At 43.0% G+C, this 22,085-nt stretch overlaps 1 protein-coding gene across 2 annotated transcripts in view; it reads right to left on the bottom strand.

Annotated features, from left to right (window-relative positions):
• Positions 1 to 249: 249 nt before the first annotated feature.
• LOC132381540 (galectin-4-like) overlaps positions 250 to 22,085 on the bottom strand; it is a 38,780-nt gene continuing 16,944 nt past the window's right edge. Inside the window, exons 6-11 of one of the 2 annotated variants that reach the window (XM_059951034.1) lie at positions 17,415 to 17,477; positions 16,732 to 16,782; positions 11,917 to 11,949; positions 7,761 to 7,846; positions 5,413 to 5,578; positions 250 to 1,785 (exon numbers count right to left, since the gene is read on the bottom strand). In XM_059951034.1, coding sequence (XP_059807017.1) covers positions 1,639 to 1,785; positions 5,413 to 5,578; positions 7,761 to 7,846; positions 11,917 to 11,949; positions 16,732 to 16,782; positions 17,415 to 17,477 — 546 coding nt within the window. In that variant the 3' untranslated portion in view covers positions 250 to 1,638. The remainder of the gene's footprint in view (positions 1,786 to 5,412; positions 5,579 to 7,760; positions 7,847 to 11,916; positions 11,950 to 16,731; positions 16,783 to 17,414; positions 17,478 to 22,085) is intronic. The other variant, XM_059951035.1, reaches the window with a different exon arrangement.

Genomic DNA, 22,085 nt, shown 5'->3' with positions numbered 1-22,085 from the left:
TGGGAGTTTATCCCCACTACCACCTCCAGCTATGACAACCTTAGGAACCAGAAATCACCAGAGTAGGTGACTATTGTCACTGTAAAATATGGTTATGTGCCACTCTGCTATCTCCCAATCTCCTGTGAACACCAAGAGACTTACGTGGCCAGCACCCTAAGCAGAGATTTCCAACACACTCTGGTGCTCTTGACTGACTTGAGCTGATTTCATTCACTTGGCAAAAAAAAACAAAAAAACACAGCAGGATTTTTTTTAGAATCATGTATTTATTTAAAAGCCATTCAGCAATAAAGACATAAAACATTTTATTATTCAGGAATTTCTTAGTAATTTCTTTACATTGAAACGTTACGGACACATTCATTGCTCTGATTTAGCCTGGCAGTGCATACATCAAAGTTGAATCGAAGTTCTCAGCCTCTGGGGGTATATCCCTGTCCAGCAAGTAACTGGACTTCTGCTCAGCCCCACTAGAGGGCGAAATTGGACCAGGTGTAAAGACAAATCATAACCCCAGATTTGGCGCAGACCAGGAAGTTATCAACTGTGCATCAGGAGTAACTTGCCCTACAGGCAGGTGTTCTAAAGACCCATGGTTTCTACCTCAAAAGGAGTAAGTCACAACCTGCAGAGACACTCCTACAGGACTACGTCCCTTGCGCCATCAATCTTCAGGCCATGCCACTCAGGGACTTGTGCCAGTATTATTACTGTGACTGTATGTGCTAGATTGAAACTCTATGTGCTGTGTGTGTCTGGACTGTATGTACTGTGTTTTGCACCTTGGCCCTGAAGGAATGCTGTTTCATTTATTTGTATACATGTATAGTGCTGAATTAACTTGAATGCTCTTGAGGAGATACCTGAAGGATAAGGATGAGGAGGAAAACTTCAGGGGCTGTGAATCAGGAATGGAATCCTTCACATTCTCCACCAGGAGCTGGAAGAGGAACCTGATTGAGCTCAGGACCATGGGTTCCAAACACCAGAGATTTCTGACCTTTGAGACTGAATTGAGATCCAAGAGGTCCATATTCAGCTAAGGACCCTGTGCTAGGCCTGTCACTGTAAAACAGGTACCATACTGGTAGGTGTAGGCCTTGTACTGTCTTTCTGTTAACACCAGCCAAAACCATGATGATGGGTATCAATGTCATTGGTTGATGGGTTCATGGAAATGAGAGGTTGACCTTCACTGCACTTAATAAGATGGTCTCTTTTGTGTGATAGATGACTGTGCATAGGGTGTATGCCGAGAGAAGCAGGGAGTGAAAACTTCATTGCCACAGACAGCTACGGAGGCCATGTCATGCTTGAATTCATGTATTTCCTGTAAGGTGACCAAAACTGTCTGTAGTTCTTTAGCTGCTTAACAATCATTATTTCAAGGCTTGGACCCCAGATTTTCATACATTTAAAGCAGAATCTGATAAGTTCTTGATTAGTAAGGGCATCAAAGATTACAGGGAGTAGGCAGGAATAATAAATCAGCCATGCTGGAAAGGTGAAGTACATGTATGGGCCGCGTGGCCTAACTCTGATCCTATGTTTTATGGTCTAAATGTGGGAACATAAAGCAGCAGTAAGCAGCAGCGGCTTATTTTCTAGATAAAGCATATGAATTATTTCAAAGCATTAGTACTGCACAAGAGCAAGGGTGACATCACCAGTGACTTCCAATTTATCGATCTGGTTCAGGGGCTGTAACCTGTGGTTGTAGTTAAACAGGTGCCTTCCGTTCACCAGGACTTTGTAGCAGGTTGGTTCAACGTGGATCTGAAGCTGGCAAGACAGAAATGCAGATAAATGATAAACACAAGATGCTGGAAATCCAGAGCAACGTACTTTATTCTGCATTAAACACAGAATAATGTTTAGCTTGTTTAATTCTAATAGAAACATCAAAATAAACTTATTTTCAAAGTGTGTATACGTATCACCACATACTACCCTGAGATTCATTTTCTTGTGGGCATTCACTGTGAATACAAAGAAACACAATAGAATCAGTGAAAAACCACACACAAAAATGAACAAACAACTAATGTGCGAAAGGTAACAAGTTGTACTTAGACGGAAATTAGAGGCTGCACATTGCAGCTATGGTACTACAGAAGGAGTATATCTAGAGATTTTTGTAAGTTGTCAGCACAATGATGCCTTGTATTACTAGCACCATTTACTAATACAGAACTGTACTAGTATATTGTAAACACCAGATAAGACAAGAACGTGAAGATAAATCACAAAAGCCCTTGACCAACATTATCAGCAAATGTTTCAACCTAATCAGACACAAAGGATGTTCACAAATGGTTTATTTTGAATATCAAATCAGTTAACCAGTTACCCAGTCCATCACTGAAACCAGCCTTCCACTATTATCAGACCCTTGAATGGACATCACACATGATAAATATGACCACCTGACATGACAGTCTACGGAACGCTTTACAGTGCTAGTTGTAAGATCAGGATTCAATTCAAGCTGCTGTCTGGAAGGAGGCTTGGCCTCAAGAAGACAATAACCATCACTGGAAGTCCCCACCCTCCAGACCATGCTGTCTTCTCACAGCTCTCCCCGTGACTGTGTGGGTTTTCTCCGGGACTCCAATTTCTTTCCCCTATTCCACAGACGTACGAACTAGATTCAGTATGTAGACAAGCTATGTTGGTGCCAGAAGAGTGGCAACATTTTGCTGGGATTCGATGCAAATGGTGCATTTCCCTGTATGATTTCATTTGATTCACATGACAAATAAATTTAACCTTTAGTTTTAATTATTTAATGCCCAATGCTACTTATCCTTGAGAAGGTGAAGGTGATATAGGATATAAGATATCCATATCCATGGATATCTATATGGATATTTATATCCATAAGATATAGGAGCAGAATTAGGCCATTTAGCCTATCGCATCCCCCACCCCCGCTATTTCAGGATGGCTGGTCCATTTTCCTGTTAGTCCTGATCTCCTGCCTTCTTCCCTTATCTCTTCATACTTTAACTAATTAAGAATCTATCACCCTCTCTCACAGTTGTCCTCATCCCAGAGAGTGTCTCCCTCTCTCACAGTTGTCCTCATCCCAGAGAGTGTCTCCCTCTCTCACAGTTGTCCTCATCCTGGAGAGTGTCACCCTCTCTCACAGTTGTCCTCATCCTGGAGAGTGCCACCCTCTCTCACAGTTGTCCTCATCCCAGAGAGTGTCTCCCTCTCTCAGCGTTGTCCTCATCCTGGAGAGTGTCACCCTCTCTCACAGTTGTCCTCATCCCGGAGAGTGTCACCCTCTCTCAGAGTTGTTCTCATCCCGGAGAGTGTCTCCCTCTCTGAGAGTTGTCCTCGCCCCGGAGAGTGTCACCCTCTCTGAGAGTTGTCCTCATCCCGGAGAGTGTCACCCTCTCTGAGAGTTGTCCGAGCTATACTCATCCATGTACCTAACCAAACTTGGTAAATGTTACAATTATTTACTATCTAACTCTTCAGCTGGCAGTTCACTCCACACTCACACCACCTTCTGAGTGAAGTAAATCTCCCAGAGATTTTCCTTAAATGCATGTATTTTAACTTCCACTCGTAGCCTAGAGTTCTAGTCCCACCCAAGCCTGCTTGCGTTTATCCTATTTATACCCGTCAGTAGTTGGTAAAGAAAAGGTCCAGAGCAGGCAGAAGACTAGGTCAGGGTGTCTAGGAAGTGGAGGAGAGTTGAAGATGGGAGAAGGTGTGGTGGGACCTGAGAGAGAAGGGATTGCGGAGTGGTGATTGGGGAAGAGGAGACCAGGGATTCCAGCAGCAGCACTTGAAAGCCTGACCTGGAGGTCAAGGTTGGTTGGAGGTTGTGCAATCGGCTGTTTGCACATGTCCGAGGTTGTTGGAACACCTTATATTCCGTCTGGGTAGCCTGATGGCATGAACATTGATTTCTATAATGTCCGGTAATGCCCCCCCCCCAGCTCTCCTTCACCATTCCCCATCCCCTTATCCCTCTCTCACCTTATCTCCTTGCCAGTCCATCGTCTCCCCGTTGGCCCTCCCCACTTTTCTATCTTCCATGGTCTTCTGTTCTCCCGTAATGGACTCCCCTTTCTTCAGCCCTGTTTCTCTTTCACCAATCAACCTCCCAGCTCTTTACTTAATCCCTCCCCCTCCCGGTTTCACCTCATATTTGTATTTCTCTCTTCCCTCCCCCAATTTTTAAATCTACCCCTCATTATTTTTTCTCCAGTCCTGCCGAAGGGTCTCGGCTCAAAACATTGACTGTATTTTTTACCATCGACACTGCCTGGCCTGCTGAGTTCCTCCAGCATTGTGTTTGTGAAGCTTAGTAGTACGTTTGGAATGCTTGTCTTCATTGGTCAGAATATTGAATAAGGAGTGGAGGTGTCATGTGTACAACTGCATACGTCACTGCTAAGGCCACATTTGAGTTACTCTGTGGTCACCCTGCTACAGGAAGGATGCCATAAATCTGGAGAGGGAGAAAAGATTGGTGAGGATGTTATTGGGACAGGAGGGTTTTGGATATGAGACGAGATAGTTTGGGACTTTTATTTCCTGGAGCATTGGAGGCCTACGGAGGTCTATAAATGGTGGGGCAGAGGGGAGAACGGATAGGGTGAATAACTAAAGTCTTTTCCTCAGGGTAATGAGGTCCAAAACTAAAGGACACAACTTTAAAAGAAGAAGGGAAAGATTTTAAAAGGGCCTTGTGGGACAACTTTCTCATATAGAGGAACATACTGTTGCGTTTTTTGCCAAGGGAAATGGAAGATGGTAGAAAATCAGAGATAAAATATAATATGCAGATGAGGAGGGAAAGGGTGGAGCTACCATTGGGTAGGAGGTACAGAAGCCTGAAGTTCTACACCTCCAGGTTCAAGAATAATTACTTCCCCTTGATCTGGGAATGAGCTGCCAGAAGAAGTTGTAGAGCTGGGTACAGTTATGATATTTAAAATGCAGTTGGGCAGATACTTGAATAGGAAAGGGGTAGTGACCAAATGCAGGCAAATTGATTGGCACTAGTTGACAGAAGCATTGCAGGGTAACAAGAGTTACATCAAGGGCAGTCACCTGAATTATTTATTTAGAAATGCAGTGCAGAACAGGCCCTTCTGGCCCAACGAACCACACCGTCCAGACACCCACCTGTTCAGCCTTACAGCTGGACAATTTACTTGATCAATTAATCGTAATATCTTTGGACTGCGTGAGGAAAGCCATTGTTTGCGGGACGGAACATACAAACTCCTTACAGATAACGTTGGAACTGAACTCCGACTTCAACGCCCCGAGCGGTAGGAGCATCGTGCTACCCACTACTCCACTGAGGTGCCCACAGCTAACCTGCAGCAAATGCCAGCTGCCTGACTCTGATCACTTCATTCTGCATCCAGGTGGACGTCATACCTCAAACGTCTGGCCAGGTACAAATGGGAGAAATGGTAGGCCTCTCTCCTCAGTTCCCCAGTTCTTGTTGGTCCTGGTGTTTCGCACTACCGCGTTCTCATCGAATCGTTGGTTGATGTGGAGGGCGATGTTGTCGGAATAACTCGCTATCAGATTCACAGTAAACCTGAAAAAAAGACAATCCATGTGGGTCACTGTACCTGTTTTATTTTCTCAATCACCACCTGTCCCACGTTCAACCCCTCACCCACACACCAGGGCCAATCTGCAATGGCTGATTCACCTACCAACCTGCACTTCTTTGGAATGTGGGAGAAAACCAGTGTCCCAGGGGAGCACGCAAGCTCCACACAGAAAGCAGCCAACATCAGGGTCACTGCCACTGTGGGCAACAGCTCTAAGTGTTCCATACCCACAGTTTGAACATGGGACAGTGGGATGATGTAATGGTCTTGTGATGGTGGGGTGATGTAATTTTCCTGCCAGTATGAGGTCACATGATGTAATTTTCCTGCTAGTGTGAGGTCTGGTGGTGGCATGTTCCAACAGGTATATAAGGGAAAACCCCTTTTGTGACACAGCATAGTTTGATAGTTAGTTTTTGCTGCATATTCCTCTCATGATGCAGTTTCATTTTAAAGTGGAGTTACATTCTATTTTAAGGTGGAAAAGTTATTGCCCGCAGTTTCACCAATTGCTGCCAGTTTTTGTTTGTACACCTTGTTTTACCTCTATAGTCTAGTATTCGAGAGTGAAGACTTTACCAAAGTACGGGAACCTGAAGGATTGAGTAAAGTTGGTGTCATTCGACGGTTTTGTAAAGGATCAACTTCATTGAATCTTCGTTCAGGAATAATGGTCTGCATCTAAGATAACCCCTGCAAGGTCAGGAAGGTTTGTGCAGTGTTCCCTCCAGCAAAAAGGTCAGTTCCTTTAAGCTGTTTTATCTCCTTCATCGTGAATCCTTTGGGCAAGGCATCACTCGGCTGCAGGATCAGCATATCATCGTTATTTCGAAGAAATCAGTTTTCAGGGAAAGCTCTCCTTACTGACTGTATAAATCACTTGGACTTTCGAATTTACCACTTTAAGACTGTGTTCAAATTTACCACTTTAAGAACTATTCCAGAGTTTGGCTGTTTGTTAAATTGCCATATAGCAGCTAACTTCCGGTTAAGTTAGTCGTTGGTTTACTTTTCACTTTTGTTGAGCAGAATTTAATAAATGTTTATGTTTGTTTATAAAACCTGACTTAGTTCTATATTCATTGTTGCCCACCACACAACAGAAGGAACTCCCACATCACAGATTACTCAGGTTAAGTTCCATATCCTGGTGTGATCAACGGTCCCAATCCCCCAAGTTGAGCACCCACACAGGTCACAAAAAGATGTAGGAACAGAATGTTTGCCAGAATGTTTGCACTAGAGAAGGTGCAGAGGGTATTCTTCAGGAAGTTGCCTGGACTGGTAGATTCTAGTTTTAGGGAGAGATGGGGAAAGATCGGAGATGCTGGGCCTGTTTTCCCTGAAGTTAAGGTGGCCGAGGTGTGACCTCACCGAGGTTTATGAGATTAAGAAACACACAATACAATGAGCTCTTATAATCTCCTTCAAAGACAAGAGATACAGGTTTGTGAGAGAAATAAGCTTTAAAGGAGATCTTGTGGGGTTAGTTTCTTTACACAGAGAGGATGACATGTAGAAAGTCTTGCCGAAGACATTAGATAAAATTGAGAGACAGTTAATTAGGCAAAGCATAGAAACAGACAGTCTTACATATGGACAAATGGAGTAGTGTAGATAAACAAAGTTGTATGCCAAGCAGAGTATGTGGCAGTTCATGAAACTCTTTACCAATCCATTCTTCACTAATCGGGGTTCAATTCCCACTGCTGTCTCTAAGAAGTTTGTACATTCTCCACATAAATGCGTGGGCTTTTTCTGAATGCCCTAGTGTCCTCCCTCATTCTAAAGACATATGGGTTAGGTTAGTAACTTGTAGCATGCTATGGTGGCACCAGAAGCTTGGCAACACTTGTGGGCTGTTCTCAGACTGTGTTGGTTATTGATGGAAAAAAGGCATTTCACTGTACATTTCAATGAACGTGTGACAAACAAAACTAATCATCTTCTACCTTCTAAAGGACCAGTTTTAATGACCATAGAACTTGCTTTAGGATCCAGCACCTCACCGACGTACAATTACCTGTGAGTGAGAAAATAAAAATCTAGCTAAACACAGAAGTCACTGGATGCACTCAGGTGCAGTTCTGGTGAGGGAGACAGGGTTAACATAGGGCTGCAGACCTGTGAGCTAGTGACCAGTGACCAGTGACCAGTGCCTACCTGTGAGCTTTAATCTTCACAGTCCCAATAACCTTAATCAGCTGCTGAGGCCGGATGCTTCCGATATAGGCCTGGTATGGAACAACCTGAGGAATGAAATGAGAAGTCTATCAATGACAGATGAAGTGTACAGATGGGGTCAAAGAGCAAACAGCACAGGAACAGGTCCTTCAGCTCATCTATTCTATGCCAAATTATTATTCTGGCACGATCCATCAACCTGTATCTAGGCTATAGTTTCCCATACCCCTCCCATCCATGTACCTATCCAAAATCCAAAATGCCAAATCCAAACCCATCTTGTGTTGGCAGCTTGTCCCCAAACCCTCACCACCCTCTGAGTGAAGAAGTTCCCCTCATGTTCCCCTTAAAACATTTCACTTATCAGCCTTAACCCATGAGTTCTAGTCTCATCAATGTAGTTCTAGATGGCTGAGGTCTATAGGGCAGGAGGAGATTCCAACAACATGGAGAGATGGAGAGATGGGGTCATGGAGAGAGTTAAAACACAAATGCAGGCACAAGACTTATAGTTGAAGGCCACGGTTGGCCAATGAATACCTGAGTAAGATGTCAACCTACACTCAGGCCTGTCACTGCTCAGTAATGTGGATGTGATAGACCACTGACCCAACCCACTACCTCCATCAGTGGCTAACAGATCACCAGCTCATCACATGGGAGAACACCTCCACAATCTGGCTTGGTGATCCCTTCCTTCCATTGGTTTTGGTGGGGGGAGCATTGAGTAACATGTATGGGGGTTAGGGTTGTCCACAAGCTCCTGTGTTAGAGTCATACATCACAGAAATAGGCGTTTCAGTCTATTGAGTCTGCACTGATCATCAACCACCCATTTTACACTAAACCTATTTGATTCTCCCCACTTTTCCATCTACTCCCCCACATTTCACCTCTCAGCTACACACTGGGGACAATGTGCACTGTTTCCTACCCTAAGAGGTCACTTTGCTTGTATAGAAGGTGCCTGTTCAAATAAAATACAGCAGTACAACCGTTAGTACTGCAACTCCCTTTGTCAGAGACCTGGGTTCAGTTGTGACGGCTGCTCGTTCTGAATGTCTCTGTGGATTTTGTACCTTCTTGTGATGTTTGGGTTTTCCAGGGGTGCTCTGATTTGCTCCCACATACAAAGATCATCGGCCTGTAACCGAGCAATTATCGGCCTGTAAGTTTGATGTCAGTGGTGGGTAAATTAATGGAAAGTATTCTTAGAGATGGTGTATATATAATTATCTGGATAGACAGGGTCTGATTAGGAACAGTCAACATGGATTTGTGCATGTAAGGTCATGTTTGACAAATCTTATTGAATTTTTTGAAGAGGTTACAAGGAAAGTTGATGAGGGTAAAGCAGTGGATGTTCTCTATATGGACCTCAGAATGGCCTTTGACAAGGTTCCACACAGAAGTTAGGAAGGTTCAATCTTTAGGTGTTAATATTGAAATAGTAAAATGGATTCAACAGTGGCTGGATGGGAGATGCCAGAGAGTAGTGGTGGATAACTGTTTGTCAGATTGGAGGCTGGTGACTAGAGGTGTGCCTCAGGGATCTGTATTGGGTCCAATGTTGTTTGTTATATACATTAATGATCTGGATGATGGGGTGGTAAATTGGATTAGTAAGTTATGCAGATGATACTAAAATAGGTGGCGTTGTGGGTAATGAAGTAGGTTTTCAAAGCTTGCAGAGAGATTTAGGCCAGTTAGAAGTGTGGGCTGAAAGATGGCAGATGGAGTTTAATGCTGATAAGTGTGAGGTGCTACATTTAGGTAGGACTAATCAAAATAGTACTTACATGGTAAATGATAGGGCATTGAAGAATGTAGTAGAACAGAGTGATCTAGGAATAATGGTGCATAGTTCCCTGAAGGTGGAATCTCATGTGGATAGGGTAGTGAAGAAAGCTTTTGGTATGCTGGCCTTTATAAATCAGAGCATTGAGTATAGGTGTTGGGATGTAATGTTAAAATTGTACAAGGCATTGGTAAGGCCAAATTTCGAGTATTGTATACATTTCTCATCACCGAATTATAGAAAAGATGTCAACAAAATAGAGAGAGTACAGAGAAGGTTTACTAGAATGTTACCTGGGTTTCAGCTGTTATGAAGGATGAACAGCTCTGATGGGCAGAAGGGTGCAGAGTTGTCCATGTTCCCCCCCCCCACCCGGAGAATCACAGACCGTTACTGTTGCTATGCTGCTCATGAGAGAGAGAGATGGAAAAGAAAACATGCAAGAACATCTGCGAGAGATAATAGAGGGGAGAGTTACTGTATTATGACTTCTGAGAGAGTTATTTATCTTGTACCATTCTGTTCATTAAAATTCGCGGAGTGGGCTGGTTTGATGGTCACAGCCATTCAAAACTGATTGACACCTGAGACCCCGTGAGTAGGGATAAAAGTGAGGTCTGGAGAGACACCCCTCAGACACACCAGGAGACACACCATTGAGCACTGATTGAGTGTTGGAACCCACGGGAAGGTGTGGGGCATCGGAGACCGATCAAAGAGATCGGTCAGTTTAACTCACAGTGTTACAGCAGGGCCGGTGGGGGCTTGTGTGTGTGTCCACTCATGCCAGAGTGACGAGTCCACCACAGAAGAACGGTTGAGCTGAAGGACAGAGGGGTCATAACTGAATGGCCACAATGAAACGACGGATCAAGATCGTAAAGGAAGGTTTGCCTGACTGTAGCTGTTACTGCTCGCTTGCTCTCTCTCTCTCTCCAACGATTACAACACAACAACCAATATCTACCTCAGCACGCATGAACTGAACGTTATACTTTGCTATGACAACTCATTATCCCCTAGACATCAATAGAGCTTGTTTATTATTGCTTATTATTATTCCCACACTTTCAGGTTTATTATTTCTAACATGTATTATCTATATATTTGCATTATTGGTATTGATTTGCTTATTTTACTAATAAACACTATTGAATATAGTACCACCAGACTCCAACAGATTCTTCTTTCTCTGCTGGTCAGACACCCAGTTACGGGGTACGTAATACAGCACCGAAGTTACAGAGAAAGGTTGAACAAGTTAGGTCTTTATTCTTTGGAGCATAGAAGGTTGAGGGGGGACTTGATAGAGGTATTTAAAATTATGAGGGGGATAGATCGAGTTGACGTGGATAAGCTTTTTCCATTGAGAGTAGGGGAGATTCAAATAAGAGTACATGAGTTGAGAGTTAGGGGGCAAAAGTTTAGGGGTAACACGAGGTGGAATTTCTTTACTCAGAGAGTGGTAGCTGTATGGAACGAGCTTCCAGTAGAAGTGGTACAGGCAAGTTTGATATTGTCACTTAAAGTAAAATTGGATAGGTATGTGGACAGAAAAGGAATGGAGGGTTACGGGCTGAGTGCAGGTCGGTGGGACGAGGTGAGAGAAAACATTCGGCACGGACTAGAACAGCCAAGATGGCCTGTTTCCGTGCTGTAATTGCTATATGGTTATATGATTGGTCACTAATTTTCCACCAGTACCTAGGTACAGTCTGAGGAGGGAGGGTGGGAGTTGGTAGAACGTAGGGTCAGTGCAACTGGGTGGTTAATATGGCTTTGGTGGACCAAAGGGCCTGTCTCTGTGCTGTGTGACTATGACTCTGTGGTGAAAGTTGAACCCGTGTGTGTTCCCCGGGGCCATTTCATGTGTTTCAACCTCTGTGCACGTTCAAGGCATCACTGAGAAAAAGGCTCCGAGCCTGACTCTGGAGGTGGTGAGCTGTAGAGATTCCGAAAGTACAGCAGTCTTAGCCCGGTGCCACTTGACAGCTGATTGTCTGAATATTCCCACAGCAGAAGGCCACAGGCTGTGAGCGTCTAACTCAATGGAAAATGCGTCCCAATGGTTCACTCTGTTCCAGGATGAGTACATACAAGGTGCAGGGTGTGACTGGCAGGAGGCTGACTCATTGATGGGATGTACGATCTATATACAGATGGATGGGAGGGAGGAAATGGATAAGAAGGAGACGGATGAGAAGATGGAGATGGTGCAGCAAGGGGGGATGGGGAGGGACAGCGGGAAGGGTCAGGCCAAGAGGAAACAAAGAAACACCACCAATTATGGCAGAAGAGAACAAAAGGTACTTTTGCAAAATCAAAACGAACACTAACCGGATTAGACACAGTCACTGGGGGAGATCTGCCCTGTAAAACAATTTTTAAAAAATGTTAGTACTTCCTTCCTGGATTACATTTGACACACCACTCCAACAAACCCACAATATCCAGATACCATCACCAGGAAGCAGAAGGAAGCAACAAGAGATTGGAATTTCCATGAGAAATCACCCAAGATAATAACTAGAACTCTTGCCAAATCAAGACACCGAAAAACACAGTAAGACCGGAAGGTTCATGAGAACCAATGCAGCTAACGGCCCATACAGCCAGCTCTTGTGACAGCCCAGGCCCTAGATCCTGACCAGCTCCCCCGATCCTTTCTAACAAGATGAGAGTTGGTGCTGACCAGAATCACAGATCCTGTGCTGCATCCTGGACAGAAAGTGTTTGCACTGAGTTGAGCAACAACTGTGTTTGAAGGATGAAGGAGCTCTCAGTGGAACCACAGCTACAGAGACCCAAGTTCAATCCCGACCTCAGGTGCTACCTGCATGGAGTTTGCACAGTCTCCCTGTTACCGCATCGGCTTGCCTTGGATACTCCAGTTCTGTCCACATCCGAAAAACTTGTGGGCTGGTAGGTTAATGGCTTCCTGTACATTGTTTTGAGTCTGCTAGTGAGTGGCAGAATCAGGAAAACTGGATGAAACTGTGGACAGACTAAAATTGGACTTGTGTACAATTAGTGTTATGGGTAGTTGATAGTCAACATGAACTTGATTGGCCAAAGGGCCAGTTTCAAAGCTGTTTCACTGTATGCTATCTAATTCCACACAAGAGTAATTGGTCAATCATGTTTTCCCCAGCACTCCTTAGCAGAGGAGTTAGTGACCATACTAATCCATAAATCTAACCTTGGACAAGAACAACAAAGAGGGGAAGGAATCATCCATTAATTCCTAGCTTTTTCCATTATTCTATTTCTCAGCGTTGTACAGTATGGAAACAGGGATTTCATTCCATCAAGTCCATGCCAGCAGTTGAGCGTGCATTTTTACAATAAATCAAAGTTCAAAGTAAATTTAATGAAAGGACATATATGTTGTTGCATGAACGAAATTGCCGGAGAAAATTACTGGTAGATACAAAGCAGCTTCTTTATTCACCAAAACAAGGTACAGCAGGCATCATACGAAAATGCTTTTCATGGAAAGGTCTGCTGGCCCAACGTGGGCTTGATATTTATTTGCTAAATACAAAGGACAATTACATATTTACAAAGTATAGACAATGCTTTCTTTTGAAGCTACATACCTTCTGATTTGCATCCATCCCACAGACACCAGCAGCATCTGTGGTCTAGAGTTCACAGGTTCATTGTTCCAAATTAAATCCACAATACATTTTCAAGGAACAGAAGACTGTTAGCCAAAGCCATTTGCTAAATGTAAATTACCTAAACCCAAAAATTATTCTAACATATGTCACCAAATATTACCTCGAGACTCATTTTCTTATGGTCGCTTACAGGAAAATGAAGACTCAATAGAAATTGTGAAAAGCTATAAATAAAGCCTGACAAACAACCAATGCGCAAAAGAAGACAAATTATGTAAATTATTATTTTTTCCTTTTATTTGCATTTTTATCTTCTTTTACACATTGGTTGTTGTTAGGCTTTATTAATGTACAGTTTTATATGTCTGATGGTTGTGGGATCACTTCAGTGTTTTGGTGAGTGAAATTTTCCTTCTCAATTCAGGAGCCTGAAGTAATCTCATTCTAACCCATTTCCTTTGATACTTGTAAACTTTGAATATTGTCCTACATTTTCAATCAAAAAAGAATATATTTTATGTTCTAACTGATGTATTGTGGTAAACTATGTATACCTGTCTGGACATGCCCCTCTGCTGACTGCTCCTGTGGCTCCTCCCACAGACCCCGGTATAAAGGCGATTGGAGGCACTGCTCCCCCCTCAGTCTCCGAGATGCCGTGCTCCATTTTGCTGCTAATAAAAGCCTATCGTTCACCTCCCGTCTCCAAGAGTTATTGATGGTGCATCAAGTATAAAAAGTTATTTTATAATCTTAGACTCTCTTTTTCATCTCTATCCACCTTGGTAAAATGCCTTTGCCCTTGCTTTGACATCCAAGGAAATATTCCCATTTCTCTTGCTTTTTCAACACCGATGTCAAACTTTTCACATAGTTCTGCTGCCCATGTTGGTATCGAGACAATATTCATTAATATTCATTAATGGTGACATTAATGAAGTTTGAAAATAAATTTACTTTGAACTTTGATCGGCTGATGGATCCTGTTTCCTTTTTTGTGTGCCTCTTTGAAGGGTTAAGGAGACAATGAATCTATAGACAATAATGGTGAAGTTTGATACTGACAATGTGACTGTTCCCAGAAATATTAATAATGAGGAGAAGCAAATGATGGTGGTATCACTAGAACTGGAAAAAACAATTTGATTTGATATTTCAGGTTTGATGGAGATATTTCATTTTGCCTTGATTCAGATGCAATCACATACATGCAACAAGCAGCTTTGCATTCAGGAATACCAGCAATATTGATATACCATCAATATTGAGGCGATATTGATGCACCTTCCCCTCAACAAGTCAGTAACAAGTTCAAGGAGGCTGTACCACTGCCAGGGTGATGTTTATTTAATAATCACATAGCTATTAACGAAAATGATTGGATTAATCACCCCAGCCTTTGCTATCAGGTTTCTGAATGGCTCATGAACACTATCTAGTTACTTTTTAAATCATTTTTACAACTTTTGTTTGCACTTTTTTGTGATTTATAGTAATTTGTATACTTTTGCACTGTACTGCTGCCATAAAACAAAAAATTTCAAATGCTGGAGGAATTCAGCAGGTCAGGTATCAGTCATGGATGAAAGAAACATCTGGTGATTTGTGCTGAGACCTTCATCAGGAATGATGAAAGGTTTCAGCCTGAAGTGAACTGTTTAATGATGTCGGACTTGCTGAGTCCCTCCAGCATTTTGTGTGCATTGCTCAAGATTTCCAGCATATGCTGAAACTCTGGTGTCTCAAATTTCAATTCAAATGTCTGTGATTTATTATCCCTCTCAACCCCATTCTCCTGCCTTCTCCCTGCAACCTTTGACACCCTGATTAATCAAGAAGCTATCAACCTCCACTTTAAATATACCCAATGACTTCACCTCCATTGTGGTAATGAATTCCACAGACTCACTACCCTCTGGCTAAAGAAATTCCTCATCTCTGTTCTAAACGGAAGTTTTTATTCTGAAGCTGTGCCCTCTAGTCCTAAACTCATGTCCACTCTACCCAGGTATTTCAATATTCAATAACTTTCAATGAGATCCCACCCTCAATTCTTCTAAACTATTTTGAGTACAGATCCAAAGCTATCAAACACTCCTCATTAGTTAATCTTTTCGTTCTTGGGTTCATTTTCATGAACCTCCTCTGGACTCTCTCCAATGCCAGTGCATGCTTTCTTAGATAAAGTGCCCAAAACTACTCACAATACTCCAAGTACAGTCTGACCAATGTCTTATAAAGCCTCAGCATCACATCCTTAGCTTTACAACCTTCCCCTCTGCTGTGATAATAAACCTGATTCTGACTGTAGGTCTGACGAGTATGCCTCTCTCCTTCTTCACTGGCTGTTCATTCAATTTAGCCAGTGTGAAGCTACAGTAAACCCCACCCAGGCATAAAATATTTCATTTCAAGAAAGTGATTTCCCCCACAATCAGTTTATGAGAATACCTGAATTCAGCTCAGAATTAACAAGGAAAAGATTTGCATTTTTACGTCTACGCTAGCTTCAGGAAGTCTACAGTCAATGAACCTACTGAAGACAAGGTGCATTCAATTAAAGTAGAAAATGCAGCGGTGTTTCTGCCAGGCTGTGTGATGATGTCCAATTAAATGGCTTTAGAGTTGCTCACTACTAAATATTGGCTACACACACAATAAGTACTGCAGGAAATCTGCAGGTCACGTATGGAGGGAAATAAACAGTCTCATTTCAGGCAGAGACCCTTCATTAGGACTGATGAAAATTTCTCGAAAATCAGAGGATCTTTTATACCCATCTGAGACAGAAAGCATCCAATAGATAGCCGCTTAATGATGTCAGCTTTTAATTTAAATAAACTACCACAAAAAAAAAGTGGCTGGTGCACTCTTGTTCAGCAACTGCCTCAGAGCTCCAGTAACCTGGATTCGATTCTGACCTCAGCAGCTGTCTGCGTGGAGTCTGCAAGTTCTTCCTGTGACTGCACAGGTTTCCCATGGGTGCTCCTGTTTTTTCCCATGCCACAAAGGTGTACAGGTTGGTGGGTTAATTATCCCTAGTGTGAACCAAATGCTCTGGGTACAATTACAGCCTCGGGGTTCGGAGCATAATAACGGGGGCTGAGCGAGTTGCTGCCTTGTCTGAAAGAAACATCTGTGTACTTGCACTGTTTGTTGTCTTTTGCACATCGTCCGTTCCTGTTGGGTACAATCTTTCAGCGATTCTATTATGTTTCTTGGATGCAAGGAAACAAATCTCAGGGTTGTACATGATGATATATATGTACTTTGATAATAAATTTATTTTGAACCATGACCCTGTCAATCCTCTCAGCTGAACACAAAAGATCCCATTGAAAAGAGGTTTGAGTGAAGACAATACTGTGTAATGTATTTAAAATGGCTGTTCTTTAGCTGCCACATCCCCAGTACTCCAAACGTGACGTACTTCAAAGATACTTCATTGGTTGTGAGGTGATTTGAGACATCCTAAACTTTGTGATTGGTGAAGCTTGTGGGTGCCAAGCCATCCCTCTAACCAACTCACCAAGTGAATTTGCTTGTTCTTATTTTTTTTTCTAGGCACTACATTCAAGGCCTATGGTGAGGAGGGAGAAAAGTTGATATCATTATAATGCTCCCATCCAGAAGGGCAGCCTGGAAGCAGCTCTGAGTCAGACACAGTTACATTCAAGCAAGACTTCCAGTGGCTAGATATTTAAAAAACTGCAGATTCAGCCCATAGCTTCCATTTTCGTCAGGAGTTTTCAGTTCTGTCACGGTGGTGAAGGCTGGATCCTCGAACCGTTTGCCACTTCCTGAACTTATAAAGTTCAAGTTTAATTGTCATTCAACCATAAACATTTATACAGCTAAATAAAACAATGTTCCACTGAGACCAAGGTGCAAAACACAGTACATACACACACACAGCACATATAATTACAATAGAACACAATGTCACAGTAAAATGATATCACAGTCACAGTCACAGTCTGAACACCGATAGAACATGGTTCACTCACGCACTGATGGCCTGCTCTGATGTCTATGCTCTTGTGTACTTCAATTTTTTTTACGTGTTTCACATCCAAGCGGTTACTCCCAGTGCTCACCTCTCCCTCAACACATTACAGTAATTCCCTCAGTGTGTCACAAGCCTGCCTTTGAATAACTTACTCAAGAGATTGAGGCATTTTCCAAAAACAAGTTAAACATGTTGGTACTTACAGGATTTTTGCCATATAGGCCAGGGACAGTGAAGGCAGGACTGGCACAGACTGGAGATTGGACCTACAAGAAAATGTAATGCAGAGGAGTTTAAACCAAAGCAAAATTCTGAGAAATTCCATGTGTGCACAGCAAATACAGATCCGAACAATAAGTTTAGAGTCAGCTTCTGTTGACTTGATGCCTTAATTCATTCCACAGTCAAAGTCACTTAGATCACATTTCTTCCCCATTCTGATGTTCGGTCTGATCAACGACTGAATATCTTGACCACATGGTAGGCTTATTCAGAAAATCAGAAGGCATGGGATCCAGGGAAGTTTGGCCAGGTGGATTCAGAATTGGCTTGCTTGCAGAGGGTCATGGTGAAGGGAGTACATTCAGATTGGAGGGTTGTGACTAGTGGTGTCCCACAAGGATCTGTTATGGGGCCTCTACTTTTCGTGATTTTTATTAACGACCTGGATGCGGGGGTAGAAGGGTGGGTTGACAAGTTTGCAGATGACACAAAGGTTGGTGGTGTTGTAGATAGTGTAGAGAATTGTCGAAGATTGCAGAGAGACATTGATAGGATGCAGAAGTGGGCTGAGAAGTGGCAGATGAAGTTCAACCCAGAGAAGTGTGAGGTGGTACACTTTGGAAGGACAAACTCCAAGGCAGAGTACAAAGTAAATGACAGGATACTTGGTAGTGTGGAGGAGCAGAGGGATCTGGGGGTACACATCCCCAGATCCCTGAAAGTTGCCTCACAGTTAGATAGGGTAGTTAAGAAAGCTTATGGAGTGTTAGCTTTCATAAGTCGAGGGATAGAGTTTAAGAAACGCAATATGATGATGCAGCTCTATAAAACTCTAGTTAGGCCAGACTTGGAGTACTGTGTCCAGTTCTGGTCGCCTCAGTATAGGAAGGATGTGGAAGCATTGGAAAGGGTACAGGCTTTACCAGGATGCTGCCTGGTTTAGAGAATATGGATTATGATCAGAGATTAAGGGAGCTAGGGCTTTACTTTTTGGAGAGAAGGAGGATGAGAGGAGACATGATAGAGGTGTACAAGATATTAAGAGGAATAGATAGAGTGGACAGCCAGCGCCTCTTCCCCAGGGCACCACTGCTCAGTACAAGAGGACATGGCTTTAAGGTAAGGGGAGGGAAGTTCAAGGGGGATATTAGAGGAAGGTTTTTCACTCAGAGAGTGGTTGGTGTATGGAATGCACTGCCTGAATCAGTGGTGGAGGCAGATACACTAGTGAAGTTTAAGAGACTACTAGACAGGTATATGGAGGAAGTCAAGGTGGGGGGGGTTATATGGGAGGCAGGGTTTGAGGGTCGGCACATTGTGGACCAAAAGGCCTGTAATGTGCTGTACTATTCTATGTTCTATGTACATCTGCATTGCATTGCTGACAATTTCCATTAGCAAACAGGTGTACCTGATAAAGTGCTCACTGAGTGTAATTATTTACTTAACAATAAGCCACACAATTTAATCATTAACTCTCTCCTCAGCCTCTTCTATTGCCCAACAGTGGAGCAGCTGGTCACTCATTCTTTTAAATTTCAGCAAGTACTGGCCCAGAGCCATCAAACACTCCTCATATTCCCAGAATCATTCTCCTGAACCTCTGAACTCTCTCCAATGTCAACATATCCTTTCTTAGATAAACTGCTCATTATCCTCCAAGAAAGCCCTTATCAGTGCTTTATAAAGCCCCAGCATTACATCCTTGCTTTTACAGTCTAGTCCTCTCAACAACAACGCTAATATTCAGTTTACCTTCCACACCACTGACTCAGCCTGCAAGTTTACTGTTGGGGATCCAGCACAAGGACTCCCAAGTTTCTTTGCACCCCAGAGTTTTGAATTTTCTCCCAATTTGGAAAATAGTCTATCCTTTTGTTCCGTCAACCAAAGTGGATGACCATACCCTTCCCAACACTGTATTCCATCTGCCATTTCTTTGCCCATTCTCCTAATCTGTCTAGGTCCTTCTGAAGCCTCTCTACTTCCTCAACACTAGCTATCTTTGTATTTTCTGCAAACTTGGACACAAAGCCATCATAGAAAAACAAAGAAACATAGAAAACCTACAACACAATAAAGGCCTTTCCGCCCACAAAGCTGTGCTGAACACGTCCTTACCTTACCTTAGAACTACCTAGGCTTACCCTTCGTTGCTCCAAGGAGAAAAAGCCAAGTTCACTCAACCTATTCCCATAAGGGATGCTCCCCAGTCCAGGCAACATCCTTGTAAATGTCCTCTGCACCCTTTCTATGGTTTCCATGTCCTTCCTGTAGTGAAGCGACCAGAAATCAGCACAGTATTCCAAGTGGGGTCTGACCAGGGTCCTATATAGCTGCAACATTACCTCTCAGCTCTTAAACTCAATCCCATAGTTGATGAAGGCCAATACACCATATGCCTTCTTAACCACAGAGTCAACCTGTGCAGCAGCTTTGAGTGTCCTATGGACTCGGACCCCAAGACCCCTCTGATCCTCCACATTGCCAGGAGTCTTACCATTAATGCTATATTCTGTCATCATATTTGACTTACCAAAATGAACCACCTCACACTTATCTGGGTTGAACTCTATCTGCCACTTCTCAGCCCAGTTTTGCATCCTATCAATGTCCCGCGTAACAACTGACAGCCCTCCACACTATCCACAACACCTCCAACCTTTGTGTCATTAGCAAATTTACTAATTTATTCTTCTGCTTCCTCATCCAGGTCATTAAAAAAATTAATGAAGGGTAGGGGTCCCAGAACAGATCCTCGACTCTCAAACCATCGGTCTGAGCGTGTCCCTTCTCTATCAGCTGCCTATCCTCTCTTTCAGACTGTCTCCAAGCTTTCTCTATTTGTGAGCCAACCTCCCTTTCCTCCGTCTCTTTAGTTCAGTTCCCACCCCCCAACAATTCTAGTTTAACCTCTTCCCAATAGCTTTAGCAAACCTCCTCACCAGGATATTGGACCCCTTGGGATTCAAGTGCAATCAGTCCTTTTTGTACAGGTCATACCTGCCCCAAATGAGGTCCCAACGATCCAGAAATCTGAATCCCTTCCCTCTGCTCCAATCCCACAGCCACGCATTTATCCTCCACCTCATTGTACTCCTATAGTCACTGTCATTCCATCAATTTCATCATCCAAATCATTGACATATAATGTAAAAAGCAGTCCCAACACTGACCCCTTTAGAACACCGCAAGTCCCCGGCAGCCAAAAAGAAAAGGCTCCCTTTATTCCTACTCTATGCCTCCTGCCAATCCGCCAATGGTCTGATAACTTTCCTGTAATACCATGGACTCTTGTTAAGCAGCCTCATGTGTGGTACCTTGTCAAAGGCCTTCTGAAAATACAAACACACAACATCCTCCAATTCTCCTTCATCTAATCTGCTTGAAATTTCCTCAAAGAATTCCAACAGATTTATCAGGCAAGATTTTCCCTTAAGGAAACCATGCTGACTTTGGTCTATTTTATCATGTGCTTCCAAGTACCCTGAGGCCTCATCCTTAATAATTGCCTTCAACATTTTCCCAACCACTTAAGACAGGCTAACTAGCCTATCACTTCCTTTCTTCTGCCTCTCCCCCTTCTTAAAGAGTGGAGTGACATTTGCAATTTTCTGACCATCCAGAAACATACCAGGATCTAGTGATAATTGAAAGATCATTAACACCTCCACAATCTCTTCAGCTCCCTCTTTCAGAACCCAGGGCTGCAGATCATCTAGTCCAGGTAACCTATCTACCTTCAGACCTTTCTGTTTCCAAAGCAGCTTCTCATCTGAATGTCACATTCACTCTATTCTGCCCCCTGACACTTCAAACTTCCAGTATACTGCTAGTGATTTCACAAAGAATACTTATTCAGTTCATCCACCACTTCCTTAGAAAGGGAAAAAAAGATTATGAGAGAATGCTGGCAGGGAACATAAAAACTGACTGTAAAAGCTTTTATAGATATGTGAAAAGAAAAAGATTGGTTAAGACAAATGTAGCTCCCTTACAGTCAGAAGCAGGTGAATTGATCATGGGGAACAAGGACATGGCAGACCAATTGAATAACTACTTTGGTTATGTCTTCATTAAGGAGGACGTAAATAATCTTCCAGGAATAGTAGGGGACCAAGGGTCTAGTGAGATGGAGGAACTGAGGGAAATACATATTAGTAGGGAAGTGGTGTTAGGTAAATTGAAGGGATTAAAGGCAGATAAATCCCCAGGGCCAGCTGGTCTGCATCCCAGAGTGCTTAAGGAAGTAGCCCAAGAAATAACCATATAACAATCACAGCACGGAAACAGGCCATCTCAGCCCTCCTAGTCCGTGCCGAACTCTTAATCTCACCTAGTCCCACCTACCCGCACTCAGCCCATAACCCTCCACTCCTTTCCTGTCCATATACCTATCCAATTTTACCTTAAATGACACAACTGAACTGGCCTCTACTACTTCTACAGGAAGCTCATTCCACACAGCTATCACTCTCTGAGTAAAGAAATACCCCATCGTGTTTCCCTTAAACTTCTGCCCCCTAACTCTCAAATCATGTCCTCTCGTTTGAATCTCCCCTACTCTCAATGGAAACAGCCTATTCACGTCAACTCTATCTATTCCTCTCAAAATTTTAAATACCTCGATCAAATCCCCCCTCAACCTTCTA

Source organism: Hypanus sabinus, chromosome 26 (genome assembly GCF_030144855.1).
Source record: "Hypanus sabinus isolate sHypSab1 chromosome 26, sHypSab1.hap1, whole genome shotgun sequence".
In the NCBI taxonomy this organism is placed as follows: domain Eukaryota; kingdom Metazoa; phylum Chordata; class Chondrichthyes; order Myliobatiformes; family Dasyatidae; genus Hypanus; species Hypanus sabinus.
The sequence above is the reverse complement of the archived record's forward strand: the minus strand, read 5'-3'. Positions and strand labels throughout refer to the sequence as shown.